General features: G+C 33.3%; 1 protein-coding gene across 1 annotated transcript; it reads left to right on the top strand.

The window, feature by feature from the left end:
- The first annotated feature begins 5033 nt into the window (after nucleotides 1-5033).
- On the top strand, nucleotides 5034-13458 carry NAT12 (nucleobase-ascorbate transporter 12). Its single transcript, XM_011046198.1, has 10 exons — nucleotides 5034-5842; nucleotides 6557-6654; nucleotides 6764-6934; nucleotides 7595-7695; nucleotides 8650-8785; nucleotides 8930-8980; nucleotides 9508-9795; nucleotides 11023-11257; nucleotides 11947-12233; nucleotides 12846-13458. The coding sequence occupies exons 1-10, from the start codon at nucleotides 5311-5313 to the stop codon at nucleotides 13065-13067; spliced, it is 2121 nt and encodes a 706-aa protein (XP_011044500.1). The 5' UTR covers nucleotides 5034-5310; the 3' UTR covers nucleotides 13068-13458.
- Nucleotides 13459-14836: the final 1378 nt, after the last annotated feature.

Below are 14836 nucleotides of genomic sequence, written 5' to 3'. Positions count from 1 at the left end.
TTTTATTTTTAATTATATTTTATTCAAAAAAATAAAAAGAGATCGTTTGATAATATAACACTTGCAGAATGTAATTGTAGTCCTAATTTTATTCTTGATGATATTTTTACTTGGTATTGTTGCGCACTTAAAAACCATAAAAAATATAGTACTTATTGGATAGATTTCGTACGTAATGAAATTATACATGATTTAATTGAATAATAAAAAATATTTAATATCAATATTATTTATTTCATAATATAATAACAGTAATAAAATCTATAATATTTAAATTAAAAATCATCAATATTAATATACATATATGCATGTGTGTGCGCGCGCGCGCGTAAAAAACATATTTAACCAAATACATTAAACTACTTTTTATTCAACCTCAGTTTCAACCATAATTTTAATCAAATATATATTTTTCCAAACCAGCCTCAACTAAAATATACCTTCTATAAAATATTTTTTTCACACCACAACCATAATAGTTGTCACAATACTAAACATACTTATATTATGTCGGGCCACAACTTGCAGACTCGGTTATCTATTATTATTTATGACATTGTAGTTATGTATTTAAAATAAATTTAATTTTTTATTTTAAATTAATTTTTTATTTTTTATATGCTAATATAAAGAATAAAAATTTTAAAAATAATAGATAATATTATTTTTATATATTAAAAAATACTTTAAATCAATCTTTTAAATAGCACTAATTTTTATTTTAAATTAATTTTTTATTTTTTATATGCTAATATAAAGAATAAAAATTTTAAAAATAATATATAATATTATTTTGATATATTAAAAAATACTTTAAAAAATAATTCTCATCAATCTTTTAAATAGCACTAATCCAGAAATAAATTTATCCCGTCATGGATTAGTTTACTAGTCATTAAAATAATTACAATCAATTATTTTTATTAAAAATGTATTGTATCATTTTATTTTTATTTTTTTAGTTTGATTGGATTTAATCAAGTGAATCACGTGAGTAAAAATCTAATTATATCAATCAATTTTCACCAAGCTAATATTTAATATCTTCTTAGATTTAATTAAAAACTCCTTTTGAATTAGGTTCTGAGCCTCGGGTTTCTTCTGTTAATTTACCAAGCTAAACCGAACCAGGTTGAACACCTGTAATTTTGTTTTTTATTGCAAACATTAATATCTTGGTAATATGATAAAATGACATGATATTGTTACTTCTAACTTTATATTGGACCCAATTGTTTTTTATTACCGGACTGTAGTTAGTTGTTTAATTTGATTCTTGCATGTCAAAATATGCTCAATTTGATAATTTTGATCTACCTTTTCACTTATAGTCATAGTTTATTCTTACTTAAAGCCATGATATTTCTCGATTTGAAAAAAATCATTTTTGATTGTAATATTTTTAATTATAAGATTATTGTCAAGCATTGTTGGCTTAAAAAATAGCAATTATTTGCATACATATTTTACCACTATATGAACAATAGTTTTCACAAAAACAAGTGTGTTTTCATTTATTTATTTATTTATTTTTGCACAAGTGTGTTTTCATTTATTTATTTATTTTTGGTAAAAAATTCATTTGTTTTACTCTTTTCATTTTTTGATTTCGATAGTTCATGCTATTGGATTTAATCCTTTCGGGCCTCTTGCTAGCGATCTATTATTCCATGCCAGGTATCTGGGCTTTCCATGGCTGAAAGGCCGAAGTATTTTTTCTTTCCTTAACCCAACCCATTGAATCTTTGTTTTAGCTTACCCGATGACAATGCAAGAAAAGGTAAAACACTAATATCACGAATAAGGCAATTTTGGACAGTTTTTTTTTTTTTTGGTAAATTACCTCAATCAAATTTCATTTCGAGTCTTTATAAAAAACCCCAGCATCATCTTGGTATTTTTAACTTATACAAATCTTATCATTCCTATTCTATCTTTATAGATAATTATAAAATTAAGTCTAACAAGATATTAGACTGATCTTTAAATTAATATTTTTTATATTTAAAATAATATTATTTTATTTATAATTTTTTTTTATTTTGACTGGTTAGATCAACTAGGTCACTAATAAACCAATTAGATTAACCGTTAAAAATAGAACACAACCTAAAATGAGTTTTGCAATTTAATAGTGATGTTCTTTTCTCCTTCCAGGCATGTATAAGAATAAAGTTCAATTCGAAACAATTGCCATTGTACAGGACAAAAAAGAAACTGTTTGATTGCATCTCCACTTCCATTCATCAACGATTCAAGACAGACAAAAAAATAAAAGGAAGAGAATAAAGGAGATGATTGTTGATGAAAAAAAGACATGTGCAACAGTAATCTGTGGCACCCATGCAAAAGCCACTATCAACACATCCAAGTGTTAAGCAATTGGGTAAAGGGCACATCAAACACAACAAGGCAACAACTAATAATGAGCTTCGCACATTTAGATATGGTAGGGTCATTCCATTTCCAGAACAGTTGACACGGGTCTCTGTCAAGCTCGAACGGCTAGCTGGTACTTTGGTAACATATACTACAACACTGCTGCATATCTGGCTCTCTGACCATGGCCTATGGTCCCTGGTTGAAGACAAAAGAGCCGTTGCTTTCTTCCCTCTTGGGGTATATCTTCTTCTTCCACTATCAAAATCCAGCTAGCAGCAGCAGCAGCCCTTCTGTTTCTAGTTGTAGTTTCGTCAATTGCTTGTGGAATAAGGCTATCGTCAATTATTAATTATCATCTGCTGTACATGTTGCACATGGCTCTTTGAGTTGTGGACCATCTATCCATTTTGCCAGCTTGTTTCTTTAACTTGCCCCAAGAATCATTGTGATCAGGCTCTGGTGGTTTGGTGGGGGAAATAAAGCTATGGGTGGTGGTGAGAGATGATCTTGTTATCAAGGGCTATCATATTCTCAGCCTGTTTTTTTGTCTCGATGTATTGTCAGGTTCCACGTTATCCATCTCAAGATTAAAAGATTGGTGTAAGTTTACTCTATATATTCGTTTTGGTTAGAATATTTATGCTAATTTGCTTTAAAAAACTTATTTCAGAATATAGTTTATATCTCAAGTCACATATTCATGATCCATTGCTATTTTCTATGTAAATGATCAAGCTTTTTAGAAGCATACAGGTAGAATATACATGAAAAAATGATACTAAACATGTGAGTGGATTTTTGACTCGGTTAGGATTGGGGGGGTGGATATATTTATTAGGTTGATAAACACTTGTATACTGTAAATTGCATGGTGGCATGTGTGATGATTTTTAAGCTCCAACTTGGTAAACGGGTTTGTTTTCTATATTATTATATTTTATGAAGATTATCTTGTCACGTAAACTCTCGAGTATGGTAATAACATGTGAAACGACGAAATCCCCCCACAAAAACACATTAAAAAAAAAAAAACTAATGTTACCTTTACTTGTTTTGGTTCAGCAGATGAAATCAAATCTTCTTCTGGGTCATCCATAATAATTTAAGATAATTTAGTTTCTTTACTGTACTTTTCACGCACAAGGCCACACCACTGACGATTCTCTGAGGAAAAGAGCCTTTTCTTTTGGAAGCAGCAGATTAGGGAGAAGAACTTCGATTGCTCCATGTTTAATTGTCTTTTTCAAGGAACATTCAATGTCACCCTCACGAGTCACGACTAGTATTTAATACCAAAATAAAAAGCCCTTATGCAAGATTTCAAATCTTCTTGGCTTTGATATTTCAATCCATGTCAATTTCCGTGATACCCTTTTCTCCTGTCACCGGGAAACTATGCTGGACTTCGCCACCCACAAGCTGTGGCACTTCCCTCATTACAGGGATTTTCAGCCTGTCCTTTTTCCCTTACCAATCGGGTGAAAAAAGAGTTCATGCTGGCATGCAAGGAATTAGTTATCTTCTCCCTCTTTTTTATGATTCAAATTTAGATACTGTTTACTTATTATTTCTTAGTAGAAGAGGTAAAGAAAAAATATATAAAAAACATGAATTTAATTTTTTACTTTTGAAAAAAAATAAAATTATTATGAAATCATCTCATAAATAAATAAATTTTTTTATCCCAGTTAATTAAACATGTCTTTATTTTTTTTATACTTGTTTCTTTTATCTTGAAACACCAGTTAAAAATTTATGATGTACGCTATTATTTATTTATATGTGTATGGTTATCTTGTACTATCAGTCATTTACTTGGGTGTGGTTAGCAGAATTTAGCGTTGCAGCTAAAAGAGACCGGTGGAAAGGAAGAAATTCAATTATTTGTGAAAGTTGATGGGAATTAATTAGAATATGCAATGATTCAATCCAAATCTAACGTTAATCAATATCTCTTTTAGCAAATGCAGCATGCTTTGCTTAATTCCGACTCCACGTCATGATTCGTAAATTGAGGCTTGAAGGGTCAGGTTTAATATACACCACATTAGACTTCAATCATACTTCTATGTATTGACAATAAAATTAATACAAGTTCATTCATCTTTCACATTATCAGATACCCTTACAATTAATATCTTCATAATACCCAAGTCAGTCAATATTATTATTTATAATTATCATGCAAGATGAATTATACCATTTAGATTTTATTTGAATTTTTTTAATTTGTTTTAAATTTTTAAAATTTTTACAAAATAATATTATTTTATTGATTGATATATTAAAGTTTTGTTTGATATTGTGTTGCAATTATATTTTTAAAAAACTTAAAATTATTTTCTTACTTTAATATATTTTTTAAAAATAAGCTACACCATGATTTTCAATTATCAATAAATCGCAATCCACGTCCTCAAGGCGAGTCTTGTACCTATGACTTTGACTACGTGACTACTGTTACTTCAGTTACTACCACTTAACTAGGAAGTCTTCATTATTCAACAAAGTCGTTGGGAAATGACTTTGATTAGAACTTGAAATTGCCTGAAACACACGCAATGATTTAAATTAAAACAAAATCATACAACGGCTAATTAAAAGCCCTCCACGAGTCCTAACATTTTTATTACATCACTTCCTGTAATCTCGCATAAGAAACCAAACACACAAATAAATAAACAAAACCAAACAACAAATAGCTGACGGGGTTTTATCTTCTTCACCACTACTCGCTTTATTAGCTGTCTTCCTTTCTCTCTCTAAAGAAGCTGCAGTTTCTCTCTCTAAAAAGAGATACAATCATTATCCCTAAAACCCTACTAAACACTCAAAACCCTTGTAACCCATTTCAGATCTACAATACATTTTATCCCTGTGCTATGCGATTTCGAGAGAGGTTAAGAAGTTGAAGTGTTAAGGATAGAAATGTCTAACTCCGACCCGAAAGCCCGACCCATACCAGGGAAAAGGCCACCGGCTCCGGAATCTGCCGCAATGCCGCCGTCTTCTTGGGCTAAGAAAACTGGTTTCAGGCCCAAATTTTCTGGTGAGACCAATGCAAGTGATTCTGGACAGATTTCACTCCCTCCGAGGCCAAAAGAGCAACGGGATGCCCAACCGGATATTGAAGCGGGTCGGGTCAAGGCAACACCACCACAGCCACTACCAGTGCCGCCACCGCCTGCAGTGAATGGGGCTGACACGGTGGTGGCTTTCCCAGCAGAGAATAAGGATCAGACGGTGGTGAAGAGGAGGAGGGACTCTGATGGTGGTAGTGGGGGAGCAAAGAAGGATGGTTCCGGTCACGGGGCAAATGGGGCGGGTACTAATGGGCCACCGTCGGGACCGAGAAGAGCAGCGGCGAGGAACGAGGAAGTGATTGACGTGGAGGATGGTGGCTTTACTGGAGGGAGACACACACACATGAAGTATGAGTTAAGAGACACTCCCGGTCTTGGTGAGTGTTTTTTTCCCCGACTGATTGGTGTACTTACTTACTTTAGTTGCTTCGTAATTGGTAACAATGATGTTTGAGGGAAGTGGAAGTAGTGTGCTTTTGTTGTTTGTTAATTGGTAATTTGAACCCGGTTTTATTTGGTTTCATAGTTTGTATGATTCCTTTTGGATTTTTTGCTAGTTTGGATTAAGTTTTCGTAGGTTATTAGGTTTTGCGAGAAAAACAAAATGTTTTCAATTCATTTTTAGCAATGTTTTTAAATTGGGTTGTCAGATTTTGAGCGTTGAGGTTTGACTTCGTTAGGAATTGCAAGCTAACAAAATATTGTATTGGCTTGCTGGTAGTCTGAACTTATTGGGTGATTCTTTGAACGGATATATGATGTATGGGACTTGTTTATTTATTGGTGACGGTTAGATACTGTGGGGCAATAAAAAATGTTACCTTTTCTGTTGATTTTAGTTGTCATTTTAAAGTATTCATGATTTGTCTTTTGGTATAGTGCTTCAGGTTCTTTTTGTTTACTGGATATGATGGAAGAACCATTTTTGTTGTTGGATTTGTTGGAAATTTAGAAGAGTTTTGCCTTTTGGTTTGATATTTGAAGTTTCTGTTGTTTATTGATTCAAAGTATAGATTGTAATGGTTAACTTGTGTTTTTTAATTGGTTTTTGTGGTAGTTTTATTGGCTTATGGTTTTGTGTAATGTTTCAGTTCCCATTGGTCTATATGGTTTCCAGCATTACCTTTCAATGTTAGGTTCATTGATTCTCATTCCACTTGTCGTAGTTCCTGCAATGGGTGGCACTTATGTGAGTAGTAGTGAATTATTTATTTAGACTTGTTATGATTCTCATAGTCTGGTAGAAAATATATTGTGTATTGTGACTAGCTTTATCTGATTTGATCTAGTTGGTGTAGGAGGATACTTCAACGGTGGTGTCAACAGTGCTCTTTGTTTCAGGAGTCACCACGCTCTTGCATACATCATTTGGGTCAAGGTTGCCTCTGATACAAGGCCCATCATTTGTTTACCTTGCTCCAGCACTGGCAATAATCAATTCCCCAGAGTTTCAAGGACTAAATGGAAATGTATGTTCCTCTGTTCATTTTATGTTTACTTGAGATATGCAGTTTAGTGGTTGTCTTTTTCATGTTTGTCACCAGGCAACTGGGATAAAAAGCGAGCTTGCTGTGTTGTGCTTCTATACCCAAACACATGCCTCTTCTACATTAGGCTGATGTTTGTTACGGATTTCATCTTTTAATTAATTTGAATAATTAGGACACTTTGATGTGGAAAGCAGCCCGTTCGCCTTTTACCATTCCATGCATCATGTTTACTTTTGTTTTATCTTCCACCATTCTCAGAAATGGTTTTAGTTATTTAGAGTATTCGTCAGCTTGTGGTTTTGAAAAAAAGCAGTAGAATGCAGATGACTGATGCTTTATCAAGTCAGTTTTCCAACTAGCCTCCAACACTCTATGTTAACTACATTAAACAGTAATCTGATAATATGAATTTACTTGGTGGAATCATACACTAGAATCTAGATATCATATAGGAACCGTTGCATGGCAGAGTTCTATGGCGCGCGCACACATACAGGAAGATAAATGTTGTTCTGAGATTTAAGTTCCATATGGTTGTAAACAAAGAAACAACAGATTACCTGCATAATTTTATCATAATTTTGGCTACTGAGAAATTCATGTTCCTAACAAGATTTGTAAAAAAATATTCCTTTGCAGAATTTCAAGCATATAATGAAGGAGCTACAAGGAGCTATCATTATAGCTTCAGCTTTTCAAACAATACTTGGATATAGTGGACTGATGTCAGTTCTTTTGAGGTACATTTTCAGCGTCTTTATTATTTTGCACTTTTTAACTTGGTCACTTCACCTTCACATCTTTGTATTCCGTCTAGAGAGCTACTCTAGGTTGAGTGGATTGAGTTACATTGTTTCAATAATTGTATCATAATAATTGCTTAAATATGAAGTGGAGTCAATTTGTTGTTGGCAATTGATGTAGGACAGATAAACCATTGGGAAACATTGTGAGTAAAATAGAAATTCATTCTTTATCTATGCATCAATTTTCAATTTTTTTTCTGAAGGGACAAATTCTTGCATTACTACCCTAAATTTTTTTACAGTTTTAATATTGCCCATCCATTAACTTTTCTTAATGTCTGTTATGGAAACCAAAAATATGGGTGTTCAGGTTATGTGAATCCTCTTCTTTCTGGAAACCAAAAATATGGGTGTTCAGGTCATGTGAATCCTCTTCTTTCCAACAAGCTAATAGTATACGCATTAATTTGCAACGAACTGCAATATAGTTTTATCCAAGCTTTTAAATTGAAAACTTCCAAATAAGTCTCTAACCAACACACCTTTATGCCACTTTTGTCAGTATCACTTCCTTGCTCCAATCCCACATCAGATTGGATCGAGGGCATGTGAGCCCCCGAGGAGTGCGCTACTCATAACTTGAAGTTTAAGCTTTTGGACCTTGTGAGGATAAGGCCCAGTCCATCATGTTATGTCTGGTCAATGACTACTTGGGGTGTTACCTCCTTATTAGCTGCCACAATTAAATTATTTATTTCAGTTTGTTCAAATCATATTTTGATTTTTGTTTTGTTTAGGTTTGAGATTTTTTTTTTCTTATAGGAAAACATGACATGTATTTTCCAAGAATAAGATAGTTCATTTTGCATGTTAAGACTGTATCCAACTCAGGCTTTTGCAGAAGATGCACAGTAACTCAACTTCTGTTTGTCTCTGTTTAATTTTCAGGTTGATCAATCCAGTGGTTGTTGCCCCAACTATTGCTGCTGTTGGACTTTCTTTTTATAGTTATGGTTTTCCACGAGTTGGTACCTGTCTTGAGATTGGTGTGGTGCAGATATTGTTGGTTATTATGTTTTCTCTTGTAAGTTTGGTGAAGTTAAAATTTTGCCTTGAATTGTTATTCAGTTTCAATTTCTTTTAATTCAATTAAAAGAACCTTCATAAGATATCTGCTTTCAGTTGTGTGCCAAAACAACTAAAGTAATGTTTTCTGTACTTTCTGCAGTACCTGCGTAAGATATCTGTTTTTGGTCATCGCATATTTCTAATTTATGCGGTAAGTTTTCTGCTGTATTAGCTTTCCATCAATATGTTTAGTTGCTGCTGCCTTGCCCTTCCTCACTTTTCCCATCATTCTGTTATTGTTGATTTTCCATTGTATATCATGTAAGGTTTGTTAGAGCTTACCCAAATTCCAAAATTTCTGGCATGAGACCATGTGCAACTCATCAGCTACTATGATGAGGTCCTCTTGCACAAGCAGCAATAGACTTCTCAGTCTAAACCACTCACTTCTTGGCTCAATCCAACAGCACTGACAAAATAGAAGAAACAAAATGGACGTTGGATAGGTTCAAACCAATGCTAAGCTTTAATATTGTTGACACAATATTTCAGTGCTCAAACCACACTGGCCTTCTGGTCTTGGTCTGAGTATCGGTAGTGGGGTTGAGGTGCACATTAGGGAGAGTATTAAGTTGAACATTGCACCCTGCTGTAGCAACTTAAACTATTAGACCATTACACTGCTAAAAATTATGTGCAGTTTGTGAGATAATGAAGTTATCACTTTTTCAATCCCAGGTTCCATTGGGTCTAGCAATCACATGGGCGGCTGCTTTCCTTCTTACTGAAGCAGGAGTCTATAGTTACAAAGGTTGTGATGCAAATGTTCCAGCATCTAACATTATATCTGACCACTGCAGAAAGCATGTTTCCAGGATAAAGCACTGTCGAGTTGATACTTCCCATGCACTGAAATCTTCCCCATGGTTTAGGTTTCCTTATCCATTACAATGGGGTACTCCTGTTTTTGAGTGGAAAATGGCTCTCGTTATGTGCGCAGTGTCCATCATCTCATCTGTAGATTCGGTTAGTTTCCCTTCAATGGTCATGATTGACACCTCTCTTGGAGATTAAGATTTTCTAACAATCTAATTTCCTATACGCCATTCATTTTTTTGTTTTACTTTGAGTTGCATTCATTCATGTATTGATCATTATTATACAAGATCTTTGATTTTCTGCATGCATAAAAACCCAAATGTTTTAGTTTAAATAAATAAATGAAATATAATTGTAGGATTTTGCCCTAATTTACCAGGGAAAAAAGGGAAAAGAGGAAGTAAAATTCTGAACACACTGGTTGAATTGGTGAAGTGTCCGAAGCAGTAAAATAGTGAATACGCTGGTTGAATCAGTGAAATGTCTGAAGCTTGCTTGAGAAGCTAATACTAATCATGTTATACATTCACTTGGATTGTTTTCCAAGCATCAATCCAACTAAAGAGGTCATGGTTGTCTAAATTAGGATCATAAGATATCTCATTTTAAAGTTGTGGAAATCGCTAAAAGTAATTTAGTAGGTGTCTAAATAGTACTTTGTGAATATTGCTAAACTTCATATCAATAGATATTAATGACAATGACCCTAACAACTTTGGCTAATAGAGTGTTCTCTTTGTTATTTATATATTTTGACCGATACTGGCCAATAGAAAGTTAACCCATATTCGATTCATTTATATTTAGTTCTCGTAAAGATCCATGTCTAAATATATGTTAGCTAATATCTGTTAAAACGGCAGTTGGATTTTATAAAGAAAAGTTGCATTTATTACAATTGCAAATTTCTACTTCCAAAAAGTATTGTGGGGTGTGCGTGTTTCTGAATTTATTCATTCATAAATGATTTTTTTCTTGAAGTTCTCTGGGAGAGTGCTTGTGTCCTGAAAAACATAAAATTTATACGTTGTACTTGTGGAAGTATAGAGACATTGACATGTGGTCTCATGATTATAAAGTAAAAACATAAATCCCTTTGGAATTAATGCCCACATACATGGAAAAAAAAGAAGAAGCATTTATTATAAAGCTGCTAATATGATCTATTTAGAATTGAATGACTATATTCCTTATTTGGAAGTAATGCCCACTTACATGGAAAAAAGAAGTGGAAGTAATGCCCACTTACATGGAAAAAAAAAAAAGCATTTATTGTTGTATAAAAAATAAGCATTTATTGTTGATAAAGCCGCTAATATGATCTATTAAGAATTAAATGACTATATTTCTTATTTGGATTTGGGTTTGAACCAGGTTGGCTCATATCATGCATCGTCATTGTTGGCGGCCTCTAGGCCTCCAACCCCAGGGGTTGTTAGTCGGGGGATTGGTCTTGAAGGCCTTTGTAGTGTCTTGGCTGGTCTATGGGGTACTGGAACTGGTTCTACTACTATAACTGAGAATGTGCACACTATTGCTGTGACTAAAATGGGCAGCCGCAGAGCAGTTGAATTAGGTGCATGTGCTTTGATCCTCTTATCCCTTATAGGTAAGTCTTAAAGGTTGTTCACAGCTTCTTATCCCAGGGGTTCAGTTTTTCCCTGTTAACTTTTGCAATGTTTTCTTTATAACATGTTCATTGCAATGTTTTGTATGGATTGTTTGATTAACTATGATGGTGGGCTTTTTCCATTTGGTGTGTCCAGGATGTTTTGCGGAAAAGTCAGCTCAAAATGTGTATTTGAGTGGTTTGTGGTTATGTTTATCATTCTGCAATTCTTACTTTGTGTTGTTTTAACATGCTGCAATCTTTGGCCTGCATTTACCTTGTAATGAAACCTAAAGGTCATTTAGTTCATCACCATGTCCTCTGCGATTGCAGTAGCTTTTAAAGCTGTGCCAGATAATTGTTGCAATCTTGAGGAACTTCTTAAAAGAAATATAAGGAAGAAGACAAATTGCTAGCACCACATGCATGTTATAGAGTGCCCATGGCAAGCTATGTGGCACATTTTGCTTTAACTAAAAGGTTTTTGTTTTATTTATTTATTTATTGAATAGTAACAGCATTAGAATTTAGAAGCTTATGGCACTTGATCCAGTTCAGAGGTTCACAGTTTCTTTTCTAATCTTCTTATTATTGTTCTGTACTAGTACTTATATATCATAACTTCGCTATTCAAACAGGCAAAGCATTTGTACTGGTACTTATATATCATAACTTTGCTATTCAAACAGGTAAAGTTGGAGGATTTATTGCCTCAATTCCTGAAGTCATGGTTGCTGCTCTCCTTTGCTTCATGTGGGCAATGCTTGCCGCATTGGGATTATCAAACCTGCGTTATAGTGAGGCGGGAAGCTCCCGGAATATCATCATAGTTGGTTTATCATTGTTTTTCTCCCTTTCAGTACCATCATACTTTCAGCAATATGGCATCTCTCCAAATACAAACTTGTCTGTTCCAAGTTATTTACAGCCATACATTGTGGCCACACATGGACCATTCCGCAGCAAATATGGGGGGGTATGCATCTTGTTAACTTCTGTTCTTTATTAATTTTTTTGGTTTGCATGTTAAAATCATCTAGACAATTTCCTAGCAAATGCTGTGCTTTTGTTCTCTGTTAAAATTTTGGCGTGTTATTGGTTGGTAGCAAAATCACAAATCTAAAACTTAGAAACATAAATTATAAGTACTTCCTGTGTCTCTGGCCAATTAAAATGTGTTGAAGCATTATTGCATCTATCCTCAAACCATTCATCATGACGGTGTCTAGGGTGGCCAGTACCTTCAGAGATCAAGGTTGTTCGGATAGATGCTTATACTATTATCTACATGATATCTCAGTGATCCATTATTCTATGTAAGTGTTATCTTTTAATTAGTACATTTTCATTTAGCACTTCCTTTCATCTCGAAACCACAAATTTTTGGGCTCACCAACCCATTCTGAAAGCAAGCCTGAGATCCCGACTTCCCATGTTTCAACTCCTCTTTTATTGAAAGTCTCTGGTGACACTTTCAAACCTGATCTTTCCTACGAGACCATGTCTCTCATGAAAGTAAATTACCTTTGTGACATCATCGCAGATTCTCTTGACAGTTCTGATAATCATGATTCTTTTTTCCTTGCAGTTGAACTATTTTTTGAACACAGTACTATCCTTAAATATGGTGATCGCGTTCCTTGTTGCTGTTATCCTTGACAACACTGTGCCTGGCAGTCAACAAGAGCGTGGGGTCTATGTATGGTCTGAAACTGAGGCAGCAAGGAGGGAGCCTGCCATTACGAAAGACTATGAATTGCCCTTCAGACTTGGCCGGGTTTTTAGATGGGTAAAATGGGTTGGACTGTGAGACACAATGCTTTATAGCTGGTACGTTGGCCACTGTCCCATTGTCAAAAGCTCATCAATGGCAGCCCTCCAGATGGGATGATTGATAGAGCTGCCTTGTGATTCTAAATGGAATTTCCTCTAGGCTCAAATCGGTATATAGCGGGCAACAAATTGATTTTTCTTACACGGCTGAGCCTTCGTGGGTCTTATAGAGATGAGTTATTTGTGTACATTTGAGGATCCAGAGGGATCTCCTTGTGTTGTAACTTGAAATTATCAATGATGTATCTAGCTTTGAATCATTGCCATTGAAATTTGGCTTAGAAGGACTTCTTATGTTTGAGAAAACATTGATAATCCACCCTCATCATGTATATTTATCCAATTATATTGCAATCACCTTCCCCGAGTGCTGGATTTGAGATTATATACATCATTTCTTTTTTCCTGCCTTTGAGGTTTAGCTTCACGGTTGCTTGTCAAGACTGCAAAAGCTTTGCATTATCTGTGTAGACGTTCAGTGACTGGTTCAATTATTTGTCTTTTTCTTGTTTGTATAATTATCCTTCTAACATTTAATTTCCATGAGATTTTGTAGCTAATTAAATTTTCTTCTTTGAATACCTTTGATATTAATTTACAAATACTTCAAAAACTGTAGGTTATTTACTGCAGCTATTGCACCTTGGGTTACAGCAAAAAGATTATTTTACTCCTATACTTTTGATTTCTGAGGCTTAACAAGAGGGCATGAGGGTTGGATTGTAGTTTTCATGTGTTATAATGAGATTACTGTTTTACCCTCTACTTTTTTATTTTTGAATTTTTGTTTGAGGATGTATGTGTCTTTTTACTTTTTAGCATGGTAAAAATATTTTTTTACTCCCAAAATAAACAAAATTTAGCATAATTGTTCAATGACTTTCTTAATTTTTCACAAGTTTTTTAATAGTAAAAATATTTCTTTAACCCTACATCAATAAATTAGTAGCCTACTGACAAGGGTTTTTTTTTTGTTTTTTTATTGTTATTGTATAGTATAAATACAAACTTAACCTTGAATGAGACCAAGAAAAAACTTTGCATATTAGGGTATTTTTGTACTTTTATATGAATATTTTCTATAATTATCAAAATTACATTTTAGTATTTTTCACATTATTTATTAATTTTTAAATAAAAAAAGTTGTTGATGCATATATTATGTGTGTTAGCGTGTGAGTGGTGTCTATGTCACTTAAGCGACACGAGTGGTAGTTAAAGGTAATCGGAATATTGGATTGTTATGGAAGATCATTTTTCTTTTTCTTTTCCTTTTTTTTGAGCTAAAGATCATCATTATTCTTTTTTTTTGGTTTGTTTTTATTAATTTCAATACTCATTCTTTTAATTTCTTATTTATTCTTATTCGTTTTATAAAAGTTTTTTTATTTTGCAATTTAATCCTTCGATTACAATTTATTATATGTTTTATTTTTAATTTTAGTCCTCATTTTTGTTCCTTTTATAGTTTCAATCCCCATTCCTTTAATTTCTTATTTCTTATTCCTTTTAAAGAAGTTTTTTAGTTTTTCAATTTATCACTTCAATTACAATTTATCATTTTTTTTATTTTTAATTTCAATTCTCATTCTTTTAATTTTTTAATCTCTTTTTATGCCTTCTATAGATCTTTTTTCCTTTAATGTAGTCCTTCAATTATAATTTTTTGAAATGTTTTGTTTTTCATTTGGGTTTTTATCTTTCAAAATTTTAGTTTTTTTCCTTAGCCCTTTTGATGAATTTTTT

Source organism: Populus euphratica, unplaced genomic scaffold (genome assembly GCF_000495115.2).
Source record: "Populus euphratica unplaced genomic scaffold, PopEup_1.0 scaffold3.1, whole genome shotgun sequence".
NCBI lineage: Eukaryota > Viridiplantae > Streptophyta > Magnoliopsida > Malpighiales > Salicaceae > Populus > Populus euphratica.
This window is presented reverse-complemented; position numbering and strand designations above follow the sequence as displayed.

Bases quoted from the DNA above. Each gene is read 5' to 3' on its own strand.
- NAT12 (XM_011046198.1), top strand. From the start codon at position 5,311: ATGTCTAACTCCGACCCGAAAGCCCGACCCATACCAGGGAAAAGGCCA. The intron at 5,843-6,556 runs GTGAGTGTTTTT...GTAATGTTTCAG, and splicing joins AAGAGACACTCCCGGTCTTG to TTCCCATTGGTCTATATGGT. The intron at 7,696-8,649 runs GTACATTTTCAG...TTTAATTTTCAG, and splicing joins CTGATGTCAGTTCTTTTGAG to GTTGATCAATCCAGTGGTTG.